At 44.2% G+C, this 21,205-nt stretch overlaps 1 protein-coding gene across 4 annotated transcripts in view; it reads right to left on the bottom strand.

Moving 5' to 3' along the window:
• Positions 1 to 3,877: 3,877 nt before the first annotated feature.
• Positions 3,878 to 21,205, bottom strand: part of ZCCHC8 (zinc finger CCHC-type containing 8) — a 31,281-nt gene continuing 13,953 nt past the window's right edge. The window contains exons 6-14 of one of the 4 annotated variants that reach the window (XM_055236967.2): positions 16,256 to 16,359; positions 16,075 to 16,140; positions 15,431 to 15,491; positions 14,827 to 14,969; positions 14,405 to 14,547; positions 12,771 to 12,892; positions 10,806 to 10,892; positions 10,444 to 10,561; positions 3,878 to 6,881 (exon numbers count right to left, since the gene is read on the bottom strand). In XM_055236967.2, the coding sequence (XP_055092942.1) occupies positions 6,103 to 6,881; positions 10,444 to 10,561; positions 10,806 to 10,892; positions 12,771 to 12,892; positions 14,405 to 14,547; positions 14,827 to 14,969; positions 15,431 to 15,491; positions 16,075 to 16,140; positions 16,256 to 16,359 (1,623 nt within the window). In that variant the 3' untranslated portion in view covers positions 3,878 to 6,102. The remainder of the gene's footprint in view (positions 6,882 to 10,443; positions 10,562 to 10,805; positions 10,893 to 12,770; positions 12,893 to 14,404; positions 14,548 to 14,826; positions 14,970 to 15,430; positions 15,492 to 16,074; positions 16,141 to 16,255; positions 16,360 to 21,205) is intronic. The other 3 variants (XM_055236969.2, XM_055236970.2, XM_063614676.1) reach the window with 3 other exon arrangements.

The raw sequence follows: 21,205 nt of genomic DNA on the forward strand, positions 1-21,205 counted from the left end.
GATAATCTACAAAATTCTAAAGATTTACCTAGAGAGGGCCGGGCACGGTGGCTCACTTTGTAATCCCAGCAATTTGGGAGGCCGAGGCGGGCGGATCACAAGGTTGGGAGATTGAGACCATCTTGGTTAACCTGGTGAAACCCCGTCTCCTTTTTTTTTTTTTTTTTTTTTTTTTGAGACAGAGTCTCGCTCTGTTGCCCAGGCTGGAGTGCAGTGGTGCTATCTCGGCTCACTGCAAGCTCCGCCTCCCGGGCTCACGCCATTCTCCTGCCTCAGCCTCTCGAGCAGCTGGGACGACAGGCGCCCGCTAATTTTTTTTTATTTTTAGTAGAGACGGGGTTTCACTGGCGTTAGCCGGGATGGTCTCGATCTCCTGACCTTGTGATCCGCCCGCCTCGGCCTCCCAAAGTCACGCCTGGACTACAGGCGTGAGCCACCGTGCCTGGCTAATGAAACTCCGTCTCTACTAAAAATACAAAAAATTAGCCGGGTGTGGAGGCGGGCGCCTGTAGTCCCAGCTACTTGGGAGGCTGAGGCGGGAGAAAGGCGTGAACCCAGAAGGCGGAGCTTGCAGTGAGCCGAGATTGCTCCACTGCACTCCAGCCTGGGAGGCAGAGCGAGACTCCATCTCAAAAAAAATAAAAAATAAAAAATTCACCTAGAGAGAAAAAAAGTAAAAAACCCCAATTCAAGACAGAAGAGCAAAATGATTCCAGCCGAGAACCTGAAGAATAAAATCAACCAGGAGGACGCTTCATGTTAGCAGAAAGTAGACAGTATTTTCGCCATGTAAGGAAATGTGACCTTTTGAAAAAAGAACGAGGTCGTTTTGTATTTTAATAAAGGCCGTTCCTTCTTTCCACTTACCTGCTTCTAGGAGACAACAACAAAGAGCTGGCCTTGTTTTAGCAACCTGCACTGAAGTTTACATTCCCTTCAACCCAAGGCAAAGATTAAGGAGAGATCCCCGCCCCTGCTCCAAGTCAATCTTGAAGGACAAGCATCTGGTTCTTACCTCATCTACCCACACCTGGAACCTGTCATGGCATGGTCAAGTTGAAACAGTAACTTGTTCCTCCACCCAACAGTCTTGCAATACTCCAAAACAGCAAACAATACTTTTTTTTTTTTTTTTTTTGAGACGGAGTCTCGCTCTGTCGCCCAGGCTGGAGCGCAGTGACGCAATCTCGGCTCACTGCAAGCTCCGCCTCCCGGGTTCACGCCATTCTCCTGCCTCAGCCTCTCCGAGTAGCTGGGACTACAGGCACCCGCCACCACGCCCGGCTAATTTTTTTTTTTTTGTATTTTTTTTAGTAGAGACGGGGTTTCACCATGGTCTCGATCTCCTGACCTCCTGATCCGCCCGCCTCGGCCTCCCAAAGTGCTGGGATTACAAGCGTGAGCCACCGCGTCCGGCCAAACAATACTTTTTTATTACTTTAATTAATTAATTTATTTTTTGAGATGGAGTTTTGCTCTTGTTGCCCAGGCTGGAGTGCAATGGTGGGATCTCGGCTCACCGAAACCTCTGCATCCCGAGTTCAAATGATTCTCCTCCCTCAGCCTCCCGAGTAGCTGGGATTACAGGGGCCCACCACCACGCATGGCTGATTTTTTTTCTTTTTTTTTTTTTAGTAGAGATAGGGTTTCTCCATGTTGGTCAGGCTGATCTTGAACTCCCGACCTCAGGTGATCTGCCTGCCTCAGCCTCCCAAAGTGCTCGGATTACAGGCGTGAGCCACCGCACTCAGCCAACAATATATTTTTAAAATTGGGCACCTGCAAGCTGGATGCAGTGGCTCACGCCTGCAATCCCAGCACTTTGGGAGGCCGAGGTGGGCAGATCACGGGGTCAGGAGATCGAGACCATCCTGGCTAACATGGTGAAACCCCGTCTCTACTAAAAATACAAAAAATTAGCCGGGTGTGGTGGCAGGCACCTGTAGTCCCCGCTACTCGGGAGGCTGAGGCAGGAATATGTCATGAACCTGGAAGGTGGGGCTTCCAGAAGTCTTCAAATACCCTCCAAATGAATAGTAAATCCAGTGGTCCTGAGAATTTGAAGTCAGTCCTCCATAGGTGATTCTCTCACCACCACAAAATGGCCCAAGTACCTTGCCTTCCTCCCATGGCTGCCAGCTGAATGGTATTGTAATTAAGAGGGAACCCTCTATTTTCTCCCAGTACTGGATAAGCTCCTTAAAGGCAGATTCCAGCACTTTTTTTCCCCCCAAGACAGAGTCTCACTGTCGCCCAGGCTGGAGTGCAGTGGCCTGATCTCTGCTCACTGCAGCCTCCGCCTCCCGGGTTCAAGTGATTTCTGTGCCTCAGCCTCCTGAGTAGCTGAGACTACAGGTATGCACCACCATACCTGGCTAATTTTTGTATTTTTAGTAGAGATGGGGTTTCACCATGTTGGCCAGGCTGGTCCCAAACCCCTGGCCTCAAGCAATATGCCTGCTTTGGCTTCCCAAAGTGCTGGGATTACAGGCATGAGCCACTGTGCTGGGCCACAGTATTTTTTCTATTTTTTTTTTTTTTTTTTTTTTTGAGACGGAGTCTTGCTCTATCACCCAGGCTGGAGTGCAGTGGCCCGATCTCGGCTCACTGCAAGCTCCGCCTCCCAGGTTCATGCCATTCTCCTGCCTCAGCCTCCCGAGTAGCTGGGACTACAGGCGCCCACCGCCACGCCCGGCTATTTAAAAGAAATTTTTTTTTAGTAGAGACAGGGTTTCACTGTGTTGGCCAGGATGGTCTCGATCTCCTGACCTTGTGATCCGCCTTTTTAATGCCGAAAAGCACACTGAAGAACATTTATCAGAAGTATGTTCTCAATAAGTAGCTGAACAGGCTGAGTGTGGTGGCTCACACCTGTAATCCCAGCTACTCTGGAGGCTGAGGCAGGAGAATCACTTGAACTTGGGAGGTGGAGGCTGTAGTGAGCTGTGATCATGCCACTGTACTCCAGCCTCACTGACAGAGCAAGACCCTGTCCCCCACCCCTCAACCCCCCCAAAAAATTGAACAAATGAAATAGGAGCCCACTTTTTGAGAATCAGTGCTTTTGGCTGGGCACCCAATGGCTCACGCTTATAATCCCAGCACCGTGGGAGGCAAGAGGCACGCAGATCACCTGAGGTCGGGAGTTGGAGACCAGCCTGACCAACATGAAGAAACCCCGTCTCTACTAAAAATACAAAATTAGCTGGGTGTGGTGGCACATTCCTGTAATCCCAGCTATTTGGGAGGCTGAGGCAGGAGAATCACTTGAACCTGGGAGGCGGAGCTTGCAGTGAGCCGAGATCATGCCACTGCCTTCTAGCCTGGGCGACAGAGCAAGACTCTGTATCAAAAAAAAAAAAAAAAGAATCAGTGCTTTTGTAGAGCTTTTGACAAGGAGGCAGTACAGCAGTTAAGAACACAGATACGGGGGTCAGAGAGATCTGGATTTAGATTTACTAGGTTGTGTATCAGCTGTGTGTTTTAGTTATGTGTGTATTTAGCTGTGTGTATTTCTTCTCAACAATGAGGTTAACAATGCCTACCCAATGTGGTGACTGTGAAAATGGGGTAATGCACAAAAATACCTTAACATGATGTCTGGTAAATGGCAAAGAGATAACTATTAAGAGACCGCTGGTATTCACAGGTGACTCTACTAATGCAATACTTCTTAAAGGGACATTTAAACAACTACTGCTCTGATTTAGGGAACAGTCAAGTCTTTAGTTGAACACTCACCTCTCAAGAACCACTTCTGGAATGTCGACAAGTTCCTTTAACCTCTCTCTGCCTCCCTTTCCTTACTTCCAGGTGGTGATAATAATTTGCCTGACAGAAATGCTGCGCGAGATCAGGTTAAAAACACTATGTAAACAACTGTAAAGGATTGCTTTTATTTTGAACTTAAGCTCTGAGGAAAAGAAGCCAGAAGTATTTTAAATTTTATTCTATTTCTAGTACATTCTGTGAGGGCTTTAAAAAGAAATTTCTCTCTTTATAATTTTCCTTTCCTTTATTCTTTACAGAACAGTAAACTCTGATTACTCAAGTTCTCAAAAATGAAAACTACATCTGGAATGTTTCTATTTTGCTCCCCCTGTTGGCCTGAGAGCAAGATAACACTGCCTGAGACTAACAATTCAAGACGATCTAAACATTTATTTTCATGGTCTTGACTAATATAAAGATGTAATGGCATTCCACAGAAAGACCTAAACCACAGTTTCAGCTCTATCTGATATATATATATATATATATATATATATATATATATGAATGACAATTAAAAGCAGTATGTTTATGTCTAATTTTTAATTTTTAACTATTAGGGTTCAAATCTAGAAAATTATTTTTATACAAAGGCTAGCTGCATGCCATTCATTTTTCAAAATAATTACTTTTCAAAAATTCTGCTGTTTCTATATTTAAGGCTGAAATCCACTGAAAGCACCCAAACTTGCAATTCCTACCATTATTTTTGTTTTGCTACCACTAATTTTTACAATTTACCATTTTTTTTTTTTTTTGAGACGGAGTTTTGCTCTTGTTGCCCAGGCTGGAATGCAATGGCGCGATCTCGGCTCACTGCAACCTCCCCTTCCCGGGTTCAGCCTCCCAAGTAGCTGGGATTACAGTTATGTACCACCACACCTGGCTAATTTTTGTATTTTTGTAGAGATGGGGTTTTGCCGTGTTGGCCAGGCTGGTCTCGAACTCCTGACCTCAGGTGATCCTTCCTCCTTGGCCTCCCAAAGTGCTAGGATTATAAGCATGAGCCACCATGCCTGGCCAACAATTTACTTTTAAACTTAAAAGTTATATACACTGGCCAGGTGAGGTGGCTTACGCCTGTAATCCCAGCACTTTGGGAGGCCGAGGCGGGCGGATCACTTGAAGTCAGGAGTTCAAGACCAGCCTGACCCGACGTGGAAAAACCCCATCTCTGGCTGGGCGCGGTGGCTCACGCCTGTAATCCCAGCACTTTGGGAGGCCGAGGCGGACGGATCACGAGGTCAGGAGATCGAGACCATCCTGGCTAACACGGTGAAACTCCATCTCTACTAAAAATACAAAAAATTAGCCGGGCACGGTGGCAGGCGCCTGTAGTCTCAGCTACTCGAGAGGCTGAGGCAGGAGAATGGCGTGAACCCGGGAGGCGGAGCTTGCAGTGAGCCTAGATAGCGCCACTGCAGTCCGGCCTGGGTGAAAGAGCGAGACTCTATCTCAAAAAAAAAAAAACAACAAAAAAACCCACCTCTACTAAAAATACCAAGTTAGCTGGGCGTGGTGGTGCATGCCTGTAATCCCAGCTACTCGGGAGGCTGCGGCAGGAGAATCGCTTAAACCCGGGAGGCGGAGGTTGTGGTGAGCCGAGATTATGCCATTACACTCCAGCCTGGGCAACAAGAGTGAAACTCTGTCTCAAAAAAAAAAAAAAAAAGGTTATATACACTGATTTTACCTGTGAATCACTTTTTTGTATTCAAAGTCTTAGATTATGTATATGAAAACTAATTTATTAAACCTCTGTACACAAAGATGAACACACCTGTATAGCAAGCATATATGAAGAATGAAGTTACAAAAAAGTAAAAGTATTACTAAAATTGACTCATGTAAATCAGTTATAAAAATACCCCAAATGGGATAAAGCTGCTCATCCCTGATTTTTCTCATTTGGTTGTAGTAGTTGAAACATGAATTTAAAATGGTAGAATTTTTTCTTTTAAAAAGTGATATATTAAACTTATATACAGGATAATTAGCAAAATGTAGAAAGGGAAAACAATGTACAAAAGACAGATAAAAATCATCACTCTTGACGGACAGTCACAATCCAAAAATAGTATAAACCTTAACAAACCCTCTCTAAACCAGGTCATATTCACATCTCCCCCCAAGTTTTGTCAGTGAGAATAAAATATACTGAACTAGTGAGCTCAGTCTTTCTTTAAAATAGGCTTGACTTTGGAACATGAACCTTGGATAGATTTTTAAACATGGGAGGGACAAACAGGAAAACCATTCTATCTATCCACTTAATTAGTACTAATTAACGGAACAAAGTTATTAAATAGCTCTCAGTGCTAAGTCAAGCCATTATTCAGAGGCCTTTTTGTTTTTCTGCTGGTTTCGGGGTGAGTTCTTTAACAAGCTTCTTATTCTGAGGTACATTCCAGTAGATTCTGCCATATTCTCAAATTCGAATGGCGTGATTCCAGTTGCAAATTTGCTCATGTCAGGTATAGGGCTATGAATTTTAGTGGCCGTTGAAGGACTGGTGTCTGCAGGAAAGAGCTTCCGGCTGCCCCCATTGCTGATGTCACAGTTTGGTCCGACGCTGCCATTATCAAGAAGGGCACCTTCAGTGTTTACCGGAGCCAACTCTGCCTTTTCCTTCTGACAAAGTGATGTCACCTCAGAATCTGGACTGGGGGCGTGTCCAGCTTCTGATTTCTTTGTAAAAACCTCTGGTACCTCAGGCTCATCCAGCATCTGCTTTTCAGATGTTTTTCCCTCCGGGACAGGGAGGTCTAGCTCATTTGGACAAGGTGATGAGGCAACGGAATTGCCAGTTAAAGGTGTGTCCACAGGAACATCGGAGTCGCTGTTTACGCTCTCGGCCTGCTCAAGAGCTGCCCAGATCCGCCTCTGCTGTTCTTCAAGTTCTTCTAGAGTCAGTGCGTCCTCATCCACAGCTCCAGATGCCGTTCTGGTCTGGGGTGAGTCACTGGGAGTCAGCGGCGGGGTGCCCTTTGGGAGTGGAGGGGTGAAGACGGGTGGAGGAGTTCCCCGGGGGAGTGGAGGAGTATCAGGAGGTAACGGTGGTTGAAACTGAAAACTTTCGCTGCTCTGAGAACCATGTGGTACCTCCATATCTGATGTAAGAAAGTTAAGAGATACTTTAAAACTTATAATAGCATTTTGTTTTACTAAAATTTGTTATTTGAACTCAGGTGTATCCAGAAATTCAATGGCCAAAAATAACTGGCTTAACATGTGGGAAATTCTGGATTCTCAGGTGCCACGACCATCACCTGGTATCCTCAGTCCACCTGAAAAGATCTGCAGGGAGAGCTGTCAGGATCTTCTGGTGCTAGAGGCTATCCCTCGGGAGATCTGTTTCTGTGCTGTGTGCATCATTTTAGATTGAGGAAATGCGAGCAATTGCTTGGAGACTTCAGAATTTCAAGGTAGTACACTCTACCCAAAAATTCGTGGCAGAATGCAGAAGGAAATTTGACTGGAGGTGCAGGCTGGCTACTGAGTGAGTGGAAGGCTAATGGGGAGGAAGTGAGGGGCAAGGCAGGAGTACACCCTGGGTTATTTCGTAGCTTTTTTTTTTTTTTTTTTTTGAGACAGAGTCTTACTCTGTCGCACAGGCTGGAGTGCAGTGGTACAATCTCAGCTCACTGTATCCTCTGTCTCCCGGCTTCAAGCAATTCTCCTGCCTAAGCCTCCCAAGCAGCTGCAATTACAGTTGTGCGCCACCATGCCTGGCAAATTTTTGTATTTTTAGTAGAGACAGGGTTTCACCATGTTGGCCAGGTTGGTCTCAAACTCTGGACCTCAGGCGATCCACCTGCCTTGGCCTCCCAAAATGCTGGGATTATAGGCATGAGCCACCGCACCCAGCCTAATTGCCCAATTTCCCAATTTTTTTTTTTTTTTGAGACGGAGTCTTGCTGTTGCCCAGGCTGGAGTGCAGTGGCATGATTTCAGCTGGCTGCAACCTCTGCCTCCCGGGTTCAAGCAGTTCTCCTGCCTCAGCCTCCCAAGTAGCTGGGATTACAGCGCATGCCAACATGCCCGGCTGTTTTGTATTTTTAGTAGAGACGGGGTTTCTCCATGTTGGCCAGGCTGGTTTTGAACTCCTGATCTCAAGTGATCCGCCCACCTCGGCCTCCCAAAGTGCTGAGATTACAGGCATGAGCCACTGTGCCTGGCCCCCAATTGTTATCTCTAATCTAGACTGCTCGCCTGAACTGCTGGTTCACATATGTAACTGCCCACTGACCATCCACCTATATGTTCCACAGACACAACCTGTCTAAAACAAATGATCTCTTCCTAAAATGAGGACTGTTCTCCCATCTGCTATTCTCACTAATGGCACCACCAGTGGATCTGCTTGTCATCTGAGAGTACTCTCTTTCCTTCCATCCATCCCCAGGTCTTTGGCTCTCTGGGGTGCATGCTCTCCTGCTGTCTGCCACAGCCGCTACCTTGCTTCAGGCCCATTACATTTGCCAGGAACATCAGAATCACCCTGACCTCTAGATTCATCTTCCTTGTGTCTGTCCTCCAAACCACTGCCAGATTCATCACAAGTCTGGCCCTATGACCTTTCCCATCTCCATTGGAAACCCTTCAGTGCCTGCTCAGACCCCACAGGATGAAGTCCAATCTTCCTCCATGGCCCTCTAGGATACAGTTTCCCTACTTCCATCATGTCATCTCCTACTGCCTGGCTCAAACTCCAGCTGTCACCCTGCTGCTGGCCTGATGTGCTGTGAAGTTTCACTATCCTGCATCTGCACTTCCCTCTGTCTCAAACGCCCTCCTCCTCATTTCCTTGGTAAATCCCTGCATTCATCCCTCAAGATGCAGTTCAAAGTTGCCCTATGACTTCATTCAGCACAGATGTTGTTTTTCCTCTGTGCCACCATTACAGTCTGGAACCTGCTCTGTGGCAGCAATATGTAATACTATCATTCTGTATGTATCACTGTGGGCCACCACATTTATATGAAAATGTTTACACATCTGCAATGCCGAGGTGACAGAGAGTGGTAACTAGGGCAGCAATACTGTCTTATTAAGCTTTCTGTCCTCAAGGTCTAGTAGGGGGTCTGAACTTTATTCTATAGACAATAAGATTTGTGAGGAGAATAACACACTCTCACTTAGAAGTCAACTCACGGCCCAGCACGGTGGATCATGACAGTAACATTGGGAGGCTGAGGCAGGCAGATCGCTTAAACTCAGGAGTTCAAGACCAGCCTGGGCAACAAAGTAAGACCTCGGTCTCTACAAAATATACAAAAATTAGCTGGATTTGGTGACACATGCCTATAGTCCCAGCTACATGGGAGGCTGAGGTGGGAGGACTGCTTGATCCCAGGAGTCTAAGGTTGCACTGAGCCATGATCGCACCACTGCACTCCAGCCTGGGCAACTGAGGCAGACCCTATCTCAAAAAAAAAAAAAAAAAAAGAAAAAAAGAACAATACAGAAATAGAGGAAAGAGCCCCTAGTTCAAAACTGAAAATGCCTACACAGAAGTGTGTGACCCTGGTGACAGGGGTGCCACCACCACAAATCCCCAAACTTCAAAAAATGACAACCACGGGCCAGGCACGGTGGCTCACACGTATAATCCCAGCACTTTGGGAGGCGGAGGCGGGCGGATCACCTGAGGTCAGGAGTTTGAGACCAGCCTGGCTAACATGGAGAAACTCCATCTCTACAAAAAATACAAAATTAGCCAGGCGTGGTGGTGGGCACCTGTAATCCCAGCTACTTGGGAGGCTGAGGCAGGAGAATCACTTGAACCCAAGAGGCGGAGGTTGCAGTGAGCCAAGATCGCGCCACTGCACTCCAGCCTGGGCGACAGTGAAACTCTGTCTCGAAAAAACAAAGAAAAACTTAGGGGAAATAATTTGAGGGCTTTGATTCTGAACTTTGAAGTCACTTGTGCAAAATAATTTCATGTGCGGCTTTAATCCCTTTGAACTTTAAGGGAATTTAATTCATGATCTTTTTTTTTTTTTGAGATGGAGGCTCGCACTTTCGCCCAGGCTGGAGTGCAGTGGCATGATCTCGGCTCACTGCAACCTCCACCTCCCGGGTTCATGCCATTCTCTTACCTCATCCTCCCGAGTAGCTGGGACTACAGGTGCCCGCCACCACGCCCGGCTAATTTTTTGTATTTTTAGTAGAGACAGGGTTTCACCGTGTTTGCCAGGATTGTCTCGATCTCCTTACCTTGTGACCCACCTGCCTCAGCCTCCCAAAGTGCTGGGATCACAGGCATGAGCCACCACGCCCAGCTTAATTCATGGTCTTTAAATTCTCTCTGTGAATTTGAAAATGAAGACAGGGGCTGGGTGCGGTGGCTCATGCCTGTAATCCCAGCACTTTGGGAGGCTGAGGTGGGTGGATCACAAGGTCAGGAGTTCGAGACCAGCCTGGTCAAGATAGTGAAACCCTGTATCTACTAAAAAAAAAAAAAAAAAGTACAAAAATTAGCTGGGCGTGGTGGTGCATGCCTGTAATCCCCAACTACTTGGGAGGCTGAGGCAGGAGAATGCTTGAACCCGGGAGGCGGAGGTTGTGGTGAGCCGAGATCATGCCATTGCACTCCAGCCTGGGCGACAAGAGTGAGACTTCATCTCAAAAAAAAAAACAGAGAAATCAGAGCCATAGGATGAAACCTACCCGAATCGAGCTCCATGTCGGCGGGGGATCCCACTGAGTTGCTTTCCTTCTTCTGCTTCTTTGGACTACCTGGGCTAGAGTGAGATGAAGACCTCTTGTTGCCAGACTTCACACCCGGCTAAAAGAGCAACCAAACCAAACACAAGTTAGGTGGGGTAGACAACGAATTAAACTCCATCCCTTCACTTAAAATGATGTAGAAAAACAATCTGGAGCTAAGTCTAGGTAACTGGTGAACTTTGCCACTGTTTTCCTTTTGGTCTGTCAAGATAACAAAGCAAGAAAAGGCTGTAAGATGCTAATAAATTAAAAAATCTCGCAGACATAACATTTTATAGAGCACACCCTTAAAATCTATTTACCGCTTGGAAGTTAGAAGTAAGGTAATTGGCAAACACATCCTTCTGCTGACATGCCTGCATTGGTATGGAACCAAAGATCCTCCATTCCTAATGATGAAAAGAGAAGGAAAAAAAAAAAACACATGTATTTGGAAAATGTCATGTTTTGAGATTTTGCTCAAAGGAGGTACAGTGGAGATCTCAAATTACATTTTTCCTTCTTATGTTACTTTTCCTTTATTGGAAATTAAGGAAAATAATGAGGTGTTGAAGGAAAACTAAACCTGCCTGCAAAATAATTAAGACTGAATACTAAAAGACTACCTGACACAATCACTTGGCCAAAAAAGGTTCTATATACTGCAAGCAGAAGATGTAGGCAGGAGTGACTGCTATGGGGCCTCCCAGGCTCCAGTCTCCCTCCCATCAAGCACTGGCACTGCTAACAGGGCCGTTCATCGCCCACTTCTCCTAACACACTTACTCATGAGTTTTCTATCTTCTGCTCTTTCTCTTTCCAAATACAGCATCATCTTTAAAGATTCCATACAGCTCGTTTCTCTCTCATCTCTAATCGCACATTCAACAGTGGTTCTCGGTAAGAATCCCATGGAACTCTTGTGAAACATACAGGTTCCAGGGTTTGAATCAGTTAAGTCTAAGGGTGGGACTCAAGGAGTATTCCCAGGGGACTCTGAAGTAGACTGGAAGCTGGACTGGCTTCCAGAAGCACTGATGGCTTGTATCATGCACTTCCGCCCGTAATGAATTACACAGTCTTGTGTGATTGAGAACTTTCTATCTGCTCACTATACTCTAACTTCAAGTCTTTGGCTGTTTCCCTACTGTCCAGTTCCTAAGAACACCAAGAATACACTTTTTATTTTTATATTTTTTTGAGATGGAGTTTCGCTTTCATCACCCAGGCTAAAGTGCAATGGCGCGATCTCGGCTCACTGCAACCTCCACCTCCTGGGTTCAAGCGATTCTTCTGCTTCAGCCTCCTGAGTAGCTGGGATTACAGGCGCCTGCCACCACGCTCAGCTAATTTTTATATTTTTAGTAGAGATAGGATTTTGCCATGTTGGCCAGGCTAGTCTCAAACTCCTGAGCTCAGGTGATCCACCCGCCTTGGCTTCCCAAAGTGCTGGGATTACAGGCCCGGGCCACTGCGCCCGGCCAAGAATATGCTTTTTAAATAAAACAGTACAATAGTTCATTGTTGAATCTTGAGACCTAAGATGGAAGCTGGAAAAGAGTTAAGTGTGGAAAAACCATTCATATACAAAATGAGAAATTTTACTTTGAGGGGAAAAAAGGCAAGAATAATCAGGAAAAAGAGTTATAGTATATTTAGATTTATTATAGATAGAAACTTATTTCCCAATTCTGTAAAATTAATAATACTGTCTCAGAAAAATCCATATTATTAAAGACTTTTAAAATTTTATAGTAGTTTTAGATTTAGATACTCTAGCCAATCTATTTTGGCTCCCTTTCTGAGGGCACAAAATCAGAGAAAACTGCTATTGATGAATATAAGACTTCAATTAAGATTCTAGAAAGATTCTACAGAAGAAATTAAAAATGTAAACAAGTAACAAATTTATTCCTTTAAATAGTAACTGCTATATAAGTTTGTATGTGTATATGAATTAACTATTTTTTGAGACAGGGTCTAGTGTGATCTCACCTCACTGTAACCTCTGCAATCCTCCCACCCCAGCCTCCCTAGTAGCCAAGACTACAGGCATGTGCCACCACCCTTGGCTAGTTTTTAAATTTTTTTATAGAGACAAGGTCTTGCTATGTTGCCCAGGCTGGTCTCGAACTCTGGGGCTCAAGTGATCATCTTGCCTCGGACTCCCAAAGTGTTGGGATTACAGGTGTGAGCCACCATGCGTAGCCAACAAGTTAATATTTTGACCAATCTTTAACATAATAATATCACATCACACGATAATTTAAAAAAATCAATATACTTACGTCTGGAATTCCTCTGGGAGTAGATATATTAAAACCAGGATAGTTGACCAATTTTGAGAGATCGTAAGTGACACTTTTATTCTGTTGTATTTCTCCAACTTCTGTTTCCCCATCAGTGCCATCTATTATAGACCATAAAAAGTGTTAATATTGCTAAATGTCAATATATATCCCTCCCCAGACCAAAAGTCCACCTAGAAAGTGCTTATAATCATGGCAACAGAATTAGTTTTGAAATGGCTTTCAATTTCCATTATAATTTTTCTAAATCATTAGAACAGAACTTTTTTTTTTTTTTTTGAGACAGAGTCTCGCTCTGTCGCCCAGGCTAGAGTACAGTGGCATGATCTCGGCTCACTGCAAGCTTTGCCTCCTGGGTTCATGCCATTCTCCTGCCTCAGCCTCCTGAGTAGCTGGGACTACAGGCACCCGCCACCACGCCTGGCTAATTTTTTGTATTTTTTAGTAGAGATGGGGTTTCACCGTGTTAGCCAGGATGGTCTCGATCTCCCGACCTCGTGATCCACCCGCCTTAGCCTCCCAAAGTGCTGGGATTACAGGCGTGAGCCACCGCACCCGGCCTTTTTTTTTTTTTTTTTTTGAGAAAGGGTCTTGCTTTGTCACCCAGGCTGGAGTGCAGTGGCACCATCTTGGCTCACTACAGCTTCTGCCTCTCAGGCTCAAGTGATCCTCCCACCTCAGCCTCCTAAATAGCTGGTACTGCATGCACGCACAACCACACCAGGGTAGGCTGTGTATTTTTAGTAGAGACGGGGTTTCACAATGGTGCCCAGGCTGGTCTCAAACTCCTGAGCTCAAGAGATCCACCCACTGCCTCAGCCTCCCGAGTAGCTGGGATTACAGGCACCTGCCACCATGCTTGGCTATTTTTTATATTTTTAGTAGAGGCCGGGTTCCACCATCTTGGCCAGGCTGGTCTTGAACTCCTGACTGCAACTGATCCACCCATCTCGGCCTCCAAAAATCCTGGGATTATGGCCATGAGCCACTGTGCCCGGCTGAAACCTGCTTTTTAAAAACTCAATACTGCACAAAGATTTTGCCATGTCAGCTCATACAGATTTATTCCACTCTTCATATATGTTGCAGGGAGCCCATAGCTCAGAACTACCAATTTATTTAACCATTCTTCTTTAGGGCCTTAATGTTGTCTCAGATTTTTCACTGTCATATTCAATGATACAAAAAGATTCTTGTATACATACAATTTCTTTTGCATATGTGTGAATATCTTTCTAGGGTAGGTATCTAGGAGAGAAGTTCTAGACTATTAGAGGTTTTCTGTATTTTACATTTTACAGGTCTCCTGGCATTGAGGGTCTATGTCTGTTATTATTACTGACAAAGATAAGAGCTTATGAGGACTGGCTGGAGAGGTGATACTCTGGCCTAGACAGTACCTGAGTAAGCCCAGAAAACCATCAGATAATCTACGAACTCACTGAAATTTTAGTTCCTTCCTTGTAAAATTTACCAAGGAAACATCATCATGATATTTTTTAGTTAGCACACATTAAAGAAGCCAGCCATTCCTATCACATTTTGTTGTGATTCTTTAAAAAAAAAAAAAAAGGAAACACTTAAGGTGACTTCTCTAACTTAAGATACTATACCTTTTCCATCATAGAGTGCAAGCCCCGAATTCTCCAATTCAGCCTCTTTGAGCCACCCTGGTGGGTACCCTAGCTGGCGCATCCGATAGATAAAAGGTGGAAGACTCTTGTCTGTCACACCTAGCGCATCTTGAAGTTCCTCACTAAGTAAAGATAAAGGAGGAAGAAAAATACTGAATTCTTGTTTGCATGAAAACACATAGTATTCTGGTATTTTAAAACATTTCTTGCCTATATTACATGCCATGATATCTAACAAATATAATTAAAATTTCAAGAAGTGTTTCTAAATGAATTAATGTATATTACCTAGGGCTTTGCCAGAGTACACTCATATCCTGATAATTAGCCCAAAGAGACACAGAACATTCCAAATGCTAGGGAAATAAAAATGACTTTCTATGGTAAAATGCCATTAGTACCTAATAACTCCTGGCTTGAATCTTCCAAATCTTTCTTCTACTTCTTCTGCATGGTATCGCTGCTGGAAATTCTGATTGTTTGCTTCCCCACAGGCATCCATATACTCTTTTCTCTTTTCACTTATTCGAGCAGCATTCCGAGGCTACATCATGACACATTTGAAAAGAATGGTTTCATGCAACTCAGAAATATTTCAGAAATTAAATAAAAATACTTTTTTTTTAGATCAAGTAAACAGATTATTTTAGTTTTAATGTATGACGAACAAGTGTAAAAGAGGGTGAATATTTTAGAAAAATACGTAAGGAAAGGAGCAGTCTATTTATTACCTCAGTATTACATAAATTAAATCAAGTTTTTAGGATAAACTCTAAAATTCAACTCTCATGTTTATTCATCTCAAATACAAAGAGTACTGTTTTACATTATTTACTAAAAAAATTTAATGTCTTAAAATATGAACACAAATTTGAAAAGATTTCAAATTAAAGGACATAGGAAAGTAACAAAGAAAGTTCCTTCATGTCACAAAATACCATAAATGTGTTGAAAACATTAGAAAGCTCTTGTTCAAAGACTTTTCTTAACATGAGAAAAATTTACCATTGGGCAATCTTTCATTTGGTGTTCTTCAGAACCACAATTGAAACAGTGAGGCTTTGGCCTATTTGGTCAAAAGACAAAGATTTTTATAATGTCAATAAAAATAGAAAAGCAAATCAATAAAATTCTATATGACAGCAAAGTGTATCAGAGAGACAAGAAAGCAAGTTGATCACAGATCGCTAATATCTGCAACAAGAAGTACACTTTAATCGCCTGTATTTAGTGATTTAAATAGTACTATGCAGAGTCTTTTAACCAAGAACCCTTCTGTTCCTGACTGATCTGTTACCTCTTTTGAGTTTTTTAAGTGGTTAACAACAGAAGAATCAAGGTGAACAATTGATCATATTTCTGTTAGGTAACATGGAAAGAAGGCAGATGGTTATAAGACTGCAATCAAATTGACAGCAACAATTATACCTTTCCACCCGCCCAGGCACATTAGGTGAGAACCAATGAATTCCAAGAAGCAGATGATCCATTTAAACATTTAACATATATGTATGGATTAAAATTCTAGCTCAATCTGTAATTAACCTTAGAGTAAACCAGCAGCAAAGAACATGAACTTTTCAAGCCAAAAGTTTATGATTTCGGTTAAAAAAGTAAATAAGTAAAACAAAACAACTCCCCACACAAACCTTTTTGCCTTTACTTGTATTTCTTGCCCTTCTAGAGAAACAATGTGGCTGAAGACTTGATGGTACCTTTAGTGAATTTTATTAAGGAATAGTTATCATGGTCTGCAAAATTTGGAAATTGTTTTAAAGGTGAACTTAGTGGCAAGATGCATAAAAGATCTTCATTCACTATGTAGGATACTTGGGTATTTCCCATCCTTCGGAAAGCTGAGGGTTTTCATTTAGAAGCGGTTGCCCCAATTTATCAAGGCAAAAATTAGTAAAATACAGGACACTTCCTACAACCTGCAGAAAACAAGTCAAAAAATATTGCTATTTAAGCAGAAAAAAAAGACATTAAATAATGTAAGACTATGATTAACTGTTTTAACAATTTATTTTTGGATGGAATTATTAGAAATAATAACTTCCTTGTTATTAAGGAGCCAGACTTTGATGTGTAAGTAGAAACTACATCGTCAGTTCCCTCTCTCTGCTAGATCACTGCTTTTCCTCTGTATTGGATCATGACTATCAGCTGCATTCTCTCCAGAATTCAAACAAAAAATGAAAACCTTGACTCTCATATTTCCCTCCAATGCCCCATTTCATTGCTTCTCTTTGCGAGACATGCAGGACCTTTAGTTATGGTTTCCATTTCTTTTCTTCCCATTTACTCTTTTCTTGTCCCTCCAGTTCTTTTTGAAAAAATTCCATACAGACAAGTTGGAGAAGTGGTACAATGAATACCCAATGTATCCTTCACCTAAACAACTGTTAATAGTTTAACATTTTTGTCTGCCTCTCTCTCTCTTTATACATACACCGAACACACACACATACACTTTTTTGTTTGTTTTGAGATAGGGTCTCTGTTGCCCAGGCTGGAGTACAGTGGTGCAATCTTGGCTTACTGCAACTTCCGCCTGCCAGGCTCAAACGATCCTCCCATCTCAGCCTCCTGAGAAGCTGGGACCACAAGCATGGTCAGCTATTTTTTGCCCAGCTATTTTTTGTATTTTTAGTAGAGGCAGAGTCTTGCCATGTTGCCCAGGCTGGTCTCGAACTCCTGAGCTTAAGCGATTCACCTGACTCAGCCTCCCAAAGTATTAGGATTACAGCCATGAGCCACTGCACTTGGCCTCACATATACTTTTTAATTTTTTTTTTTTTTTGAGGCAGGGTCTTGCTCTGTTGTCTAGGCTGGAATGCAGTGGCATGATCTTGGCTTACTGTAACCTCAAAGTCCTGGGCTAAAATGATCCTCCTGCCTCAGTCTCCCGAGTAGTTGTGTCACTACACATAGCTAATTTTTTTTTTTGAGATGGGGTCTTGCTATGTTGCCCAGGCTGGTCTTAAACTCCTGGCCTCAAGCAATCCTCCCGCCTCAGCCTCCCAAAGTGCTGGGATTACAGGTGTTGAGCCACTGTGCCTGGCCTCCATTTTTTTAATGACATTGCCCTCTCTCTTGAACATTTCCAGTAATGCTTCTATACCTATCACTGGGCTGAGCTCCTAACAAGGGAGCTTCCCGATGACCTCCACGCAGCCAAATTCAATGGATAGTTCTCACTCTTCATCTTTCTTAACCTATCTGCGACAATTGACACAATTCTTCCTTCCTCCTAAAAACATCTTCCTCCCTTGTGTTCTAGGATATGCTTCTCCATTCTCTTCTTTCCTTGCTGACTGAGCCTTGCTCTTCTGTACTAGACTCTTCTCATCCCTCTATCTTCCATGTATTAGAGTGCCCTAGGTCTCAGTCCTCCTCTCCACTTTCACTACCCAGGTGGTTCATCCTGACCCATGGTATGAAGTATAATATATATGCTTACTACTACTAAAGGTCAAGTTATTATTATTATTATTTTTTTTTTTTGAGACAGAGTCTCGCTCTGTCGCCCAGGCTGGAGTGCAGTGGCGCAATCTCGGCTCATTGCAAGCTCTGTCTCCCGGGTTCACGCCATTCTCCTGCCTCAGCCTCTCCGAGTAGCTGGGACTACAGGCGCCCGCCACCACGCCCGGCTAATTTTTTGTATTTTTAGTAGAGACGGGGTTTCACCGTGGTCTCGATCTCCTGACCTCGTGATCCGCCCGCCTCGGCCTCCCAAAGTGCTGGGATTACAAGCGTGAGCCACCGCGCCCGGCCAGGTCAAGTTATTATTATTATTTTTTGAGACGGAGTTTTGCTCTTGTTGCCCAGGCTGGAGTGCCATGGCGCAATCTCAGCTCACTGCAACCTCCGGTTGAACCTCCTGGGTTCAAGCGATTCTCCTGCCTCAGCCTCCCAAGTAGCTGGGATTACAGGCATGCACCACCACACCCGGCTAATTTTGTATTTTTAGTAAAGGCGGGGTTTCTTCATGTTGGTCAGGCTGGTCTCAAACTCTCGACCTCAGGTGATCTGCCCGCCCTGGACTCCCAAAGTGCTGGGATTACTGGCATGAGCCACTGCGCCTGGCCTAAGTTACTACTTTTTAATTATTATTTTTTCACTGGGAGCATAGATTGATGTTGCCCTGAATATATGTTCTCCTTTATGGTCAAGTTCTGATCAGTCCTAACCTCCAATTTTATATATGAAAGTGTCAACTTGGGCTGGGCGCGGTGGCTCACGCTTGTAATCCCAGCACTTTGGGAGGCCGAGGCGGGCGGATCACGAGGTCAGGAGATCGAGACCACGGTGAAACCCCGTCTCTGCTAAAAATACAAAAAATAAGCCGTGCGTGGTGACGGGCGCCTGTAGTCCCAGCTACTTGGAGAGGCTGAGGCAGGAGAATGGCGTGAACCCGGGAGGCGGAGCTTGCAGTGAGCCGAGACTGCGCCACTGCACTCCAGCCTGGGTGACAGAGCAAGACTCTGTCTCAAAAAAAAAAAAAAAAGAAAGTGTCAACTTGACAGCTCTCAAGGGGCGTGTAAATGGCATCTCAAACTCACCTGCTTAAAACTGCACTGGATTCCTAGCCACCCCCCCCAAACCTGCTCCTCCTCTAGTCTTCCCCATCAGAGAAAATATGACGACATCCTTTTTTTTTTTTTTTTTTTTTTCCTGAGATGGAGTCTCGCTCTGTCGCCCAGGCTGGAGTGCAGTGGCGCGATCTCGGCTTACTGCAAGCTCCGCCTTCCAGGTTCATGCCATTCTCCTGCCTCAGCCCCCCAAGTAGCTGGGACTACAGGCGCCTGCCACCACGCCCAGCTAAGTTTTTACGACGACATTCTTACTGGCACTCAGGTCAAAAACTGAGTCACTCTGATGACTCTCTTGCTCTCATATTCTGCATCCAATTCATCAACACATTTGATCAGCTCTACTTCCCGAGTACATCCACGTTCTAAGCACTTCTCAGCAGCACCACCCTCACTCCAGCCTCAGTACCATTTTCTCTCACCTGAGTTGAACACAATAACTTCCTAACTGGTTTTCAGCTTCCACAGGTAACCAGCTACAGACTATTTTCCACACAGAACCCAGCTCTTTTAAAAAGTCAATTCATGGCCAGGCATGGTGGCTCATGCCTGTAATCCTAGCACTTTGGGAGGCCGCGGTGGGTGGATCACAAAGTCAGGAGTTTGAGACCAGCCTGACCAACATGGTGAAACCCCATCTCTGCTAAAAATACAAAAATTAGCCAGGTGTGATGGCACGCGCCTGTGATCCCAACTACTCAGGAGGCTGAGGCAGGATAATTGCTTGAATCTGGGAGGCGGAGGTTGCAGTAAGCCGAGATTGTGCCACGGCACTCTAGCCTGGGCGACGGAGAGTCTGTTTCAAAAAAAAAGAAAAGAAAAAAAGTCAATTCATATCATGTTACATTTCTACTTAAAACCCTCTATCGCTTCTCATCTTACAGTAAAATCTAAAGTCCTCATTACAGTCTATTGCACAACCTACAGATTCAGACCATGTGCTCCAGACTCCAAGGGCCTGGCTTTTTTTTTTTTTTTTTGAGGGAGAGTCTCGCTCTGTTGCCCAGGCTGGAGTGCAGTGGCATGATCTCGGCTCACTGCAACCTCTGTCTCCCGGGTTTTAGCGATTCTCCTGCCTCAGCCCCCCTGAGTAGCTGGGATTATGGGCTTCAGTCACCATACCCAGCTAATTTTTGTATTTTTAGTAGAGATGGGGTTTTGCCATGTTGGCCAGGCTGGTCTCCAACTCCTGACCTCAGGTGATCAGCCTGCCTTGGCCTCCCAAAGTGCTGGGATTACAGATGTGGGCCACTGTGCCAGGCCACGGGCCTGGTTTTAAGCCCTGCCCTGGCTTTGCCAGTCACTAACCCACTGGCGAGTTACTTAGCTTTCCATCTCTGTTTCCTCACCTGTACAACTGAAGCCTAAGAGCACCTTCATGAGTAATACCTTTAATGAGCTTAGAACTTACATGGCAGGTAGTGCTCCTGCCTTGGGGCTTTCTACTTACCCTTCCTACTGCCTGGAGTGCCCCATTCAAAGCACAGCCTCCACTCACTTCCTCAATTCATCCAAGGTTCGGCTCAGAGAGGCTGTCAGTCACTATACAAACCACCTACCCCACAGCTACTCTGCTTTCCCTGCTTTATTTTTCTTCAGGACACTACCTTCCCTGACTACAATGTAATTCGATCAGAGCCGGGACTTTGCCCTTCTTTTCACTGCTGTCTCCCTGGAACCTAGAAGGATCCCTAGGACAAAACAGCATTCACTAAATATTTTCGTATTTTTTAAAGGTCTAAATTAATAAATAAACAAAATTCCCAGTTTCTAGGCAAGTGCCACTTTCAATCCCAGAAACTTAGGGTCAGAAGGAAAATGAAAAACTACCTCATTCAAATTCAGAAATTTTTCTTTAAAGTGTCCTGATAACATCTCAGTCCCTATTTGACTCCAGTAATACTGAATTCACTTTTATAAATGAGAAGTGCCATTTCACTTGTTTTCTTTTTTTTTTGAAAGCCAGGTCATATCATTTTTCACATCTCTGATAGAAACTTGAACTTTCTAAAGGTTGAGTTGAAATGTACCTTCTTATACTCAATTCAATCACTGGTCTTAATTCTGCCACTTGGCCCTTTAAAGGGTGATTTAAAATAACTTTTAGTCTTTTACAAATAACAACCTTTATCCTATTTGTAGAGATGTGACATCCTTTGTAAATTTTCCTTTCAATAAAGTTTGT

The sequence above is a fragment of the Symphalangus syndactylus genome, chromosome 13 (genome assembly GCF_028878055.3).
Source record: "Symphalangus syndactylus isolate Jambi chromosome 13, NHGRI_mSymSyn1-v2.1_pri, whole genome shotgun sequence".
Lineage (NCBI taxonomy): Eukaryota > Metazoa > Chordata > Mammalia > Primates > Hylobatidae > Symphalangus > Symphalangus syndactylus.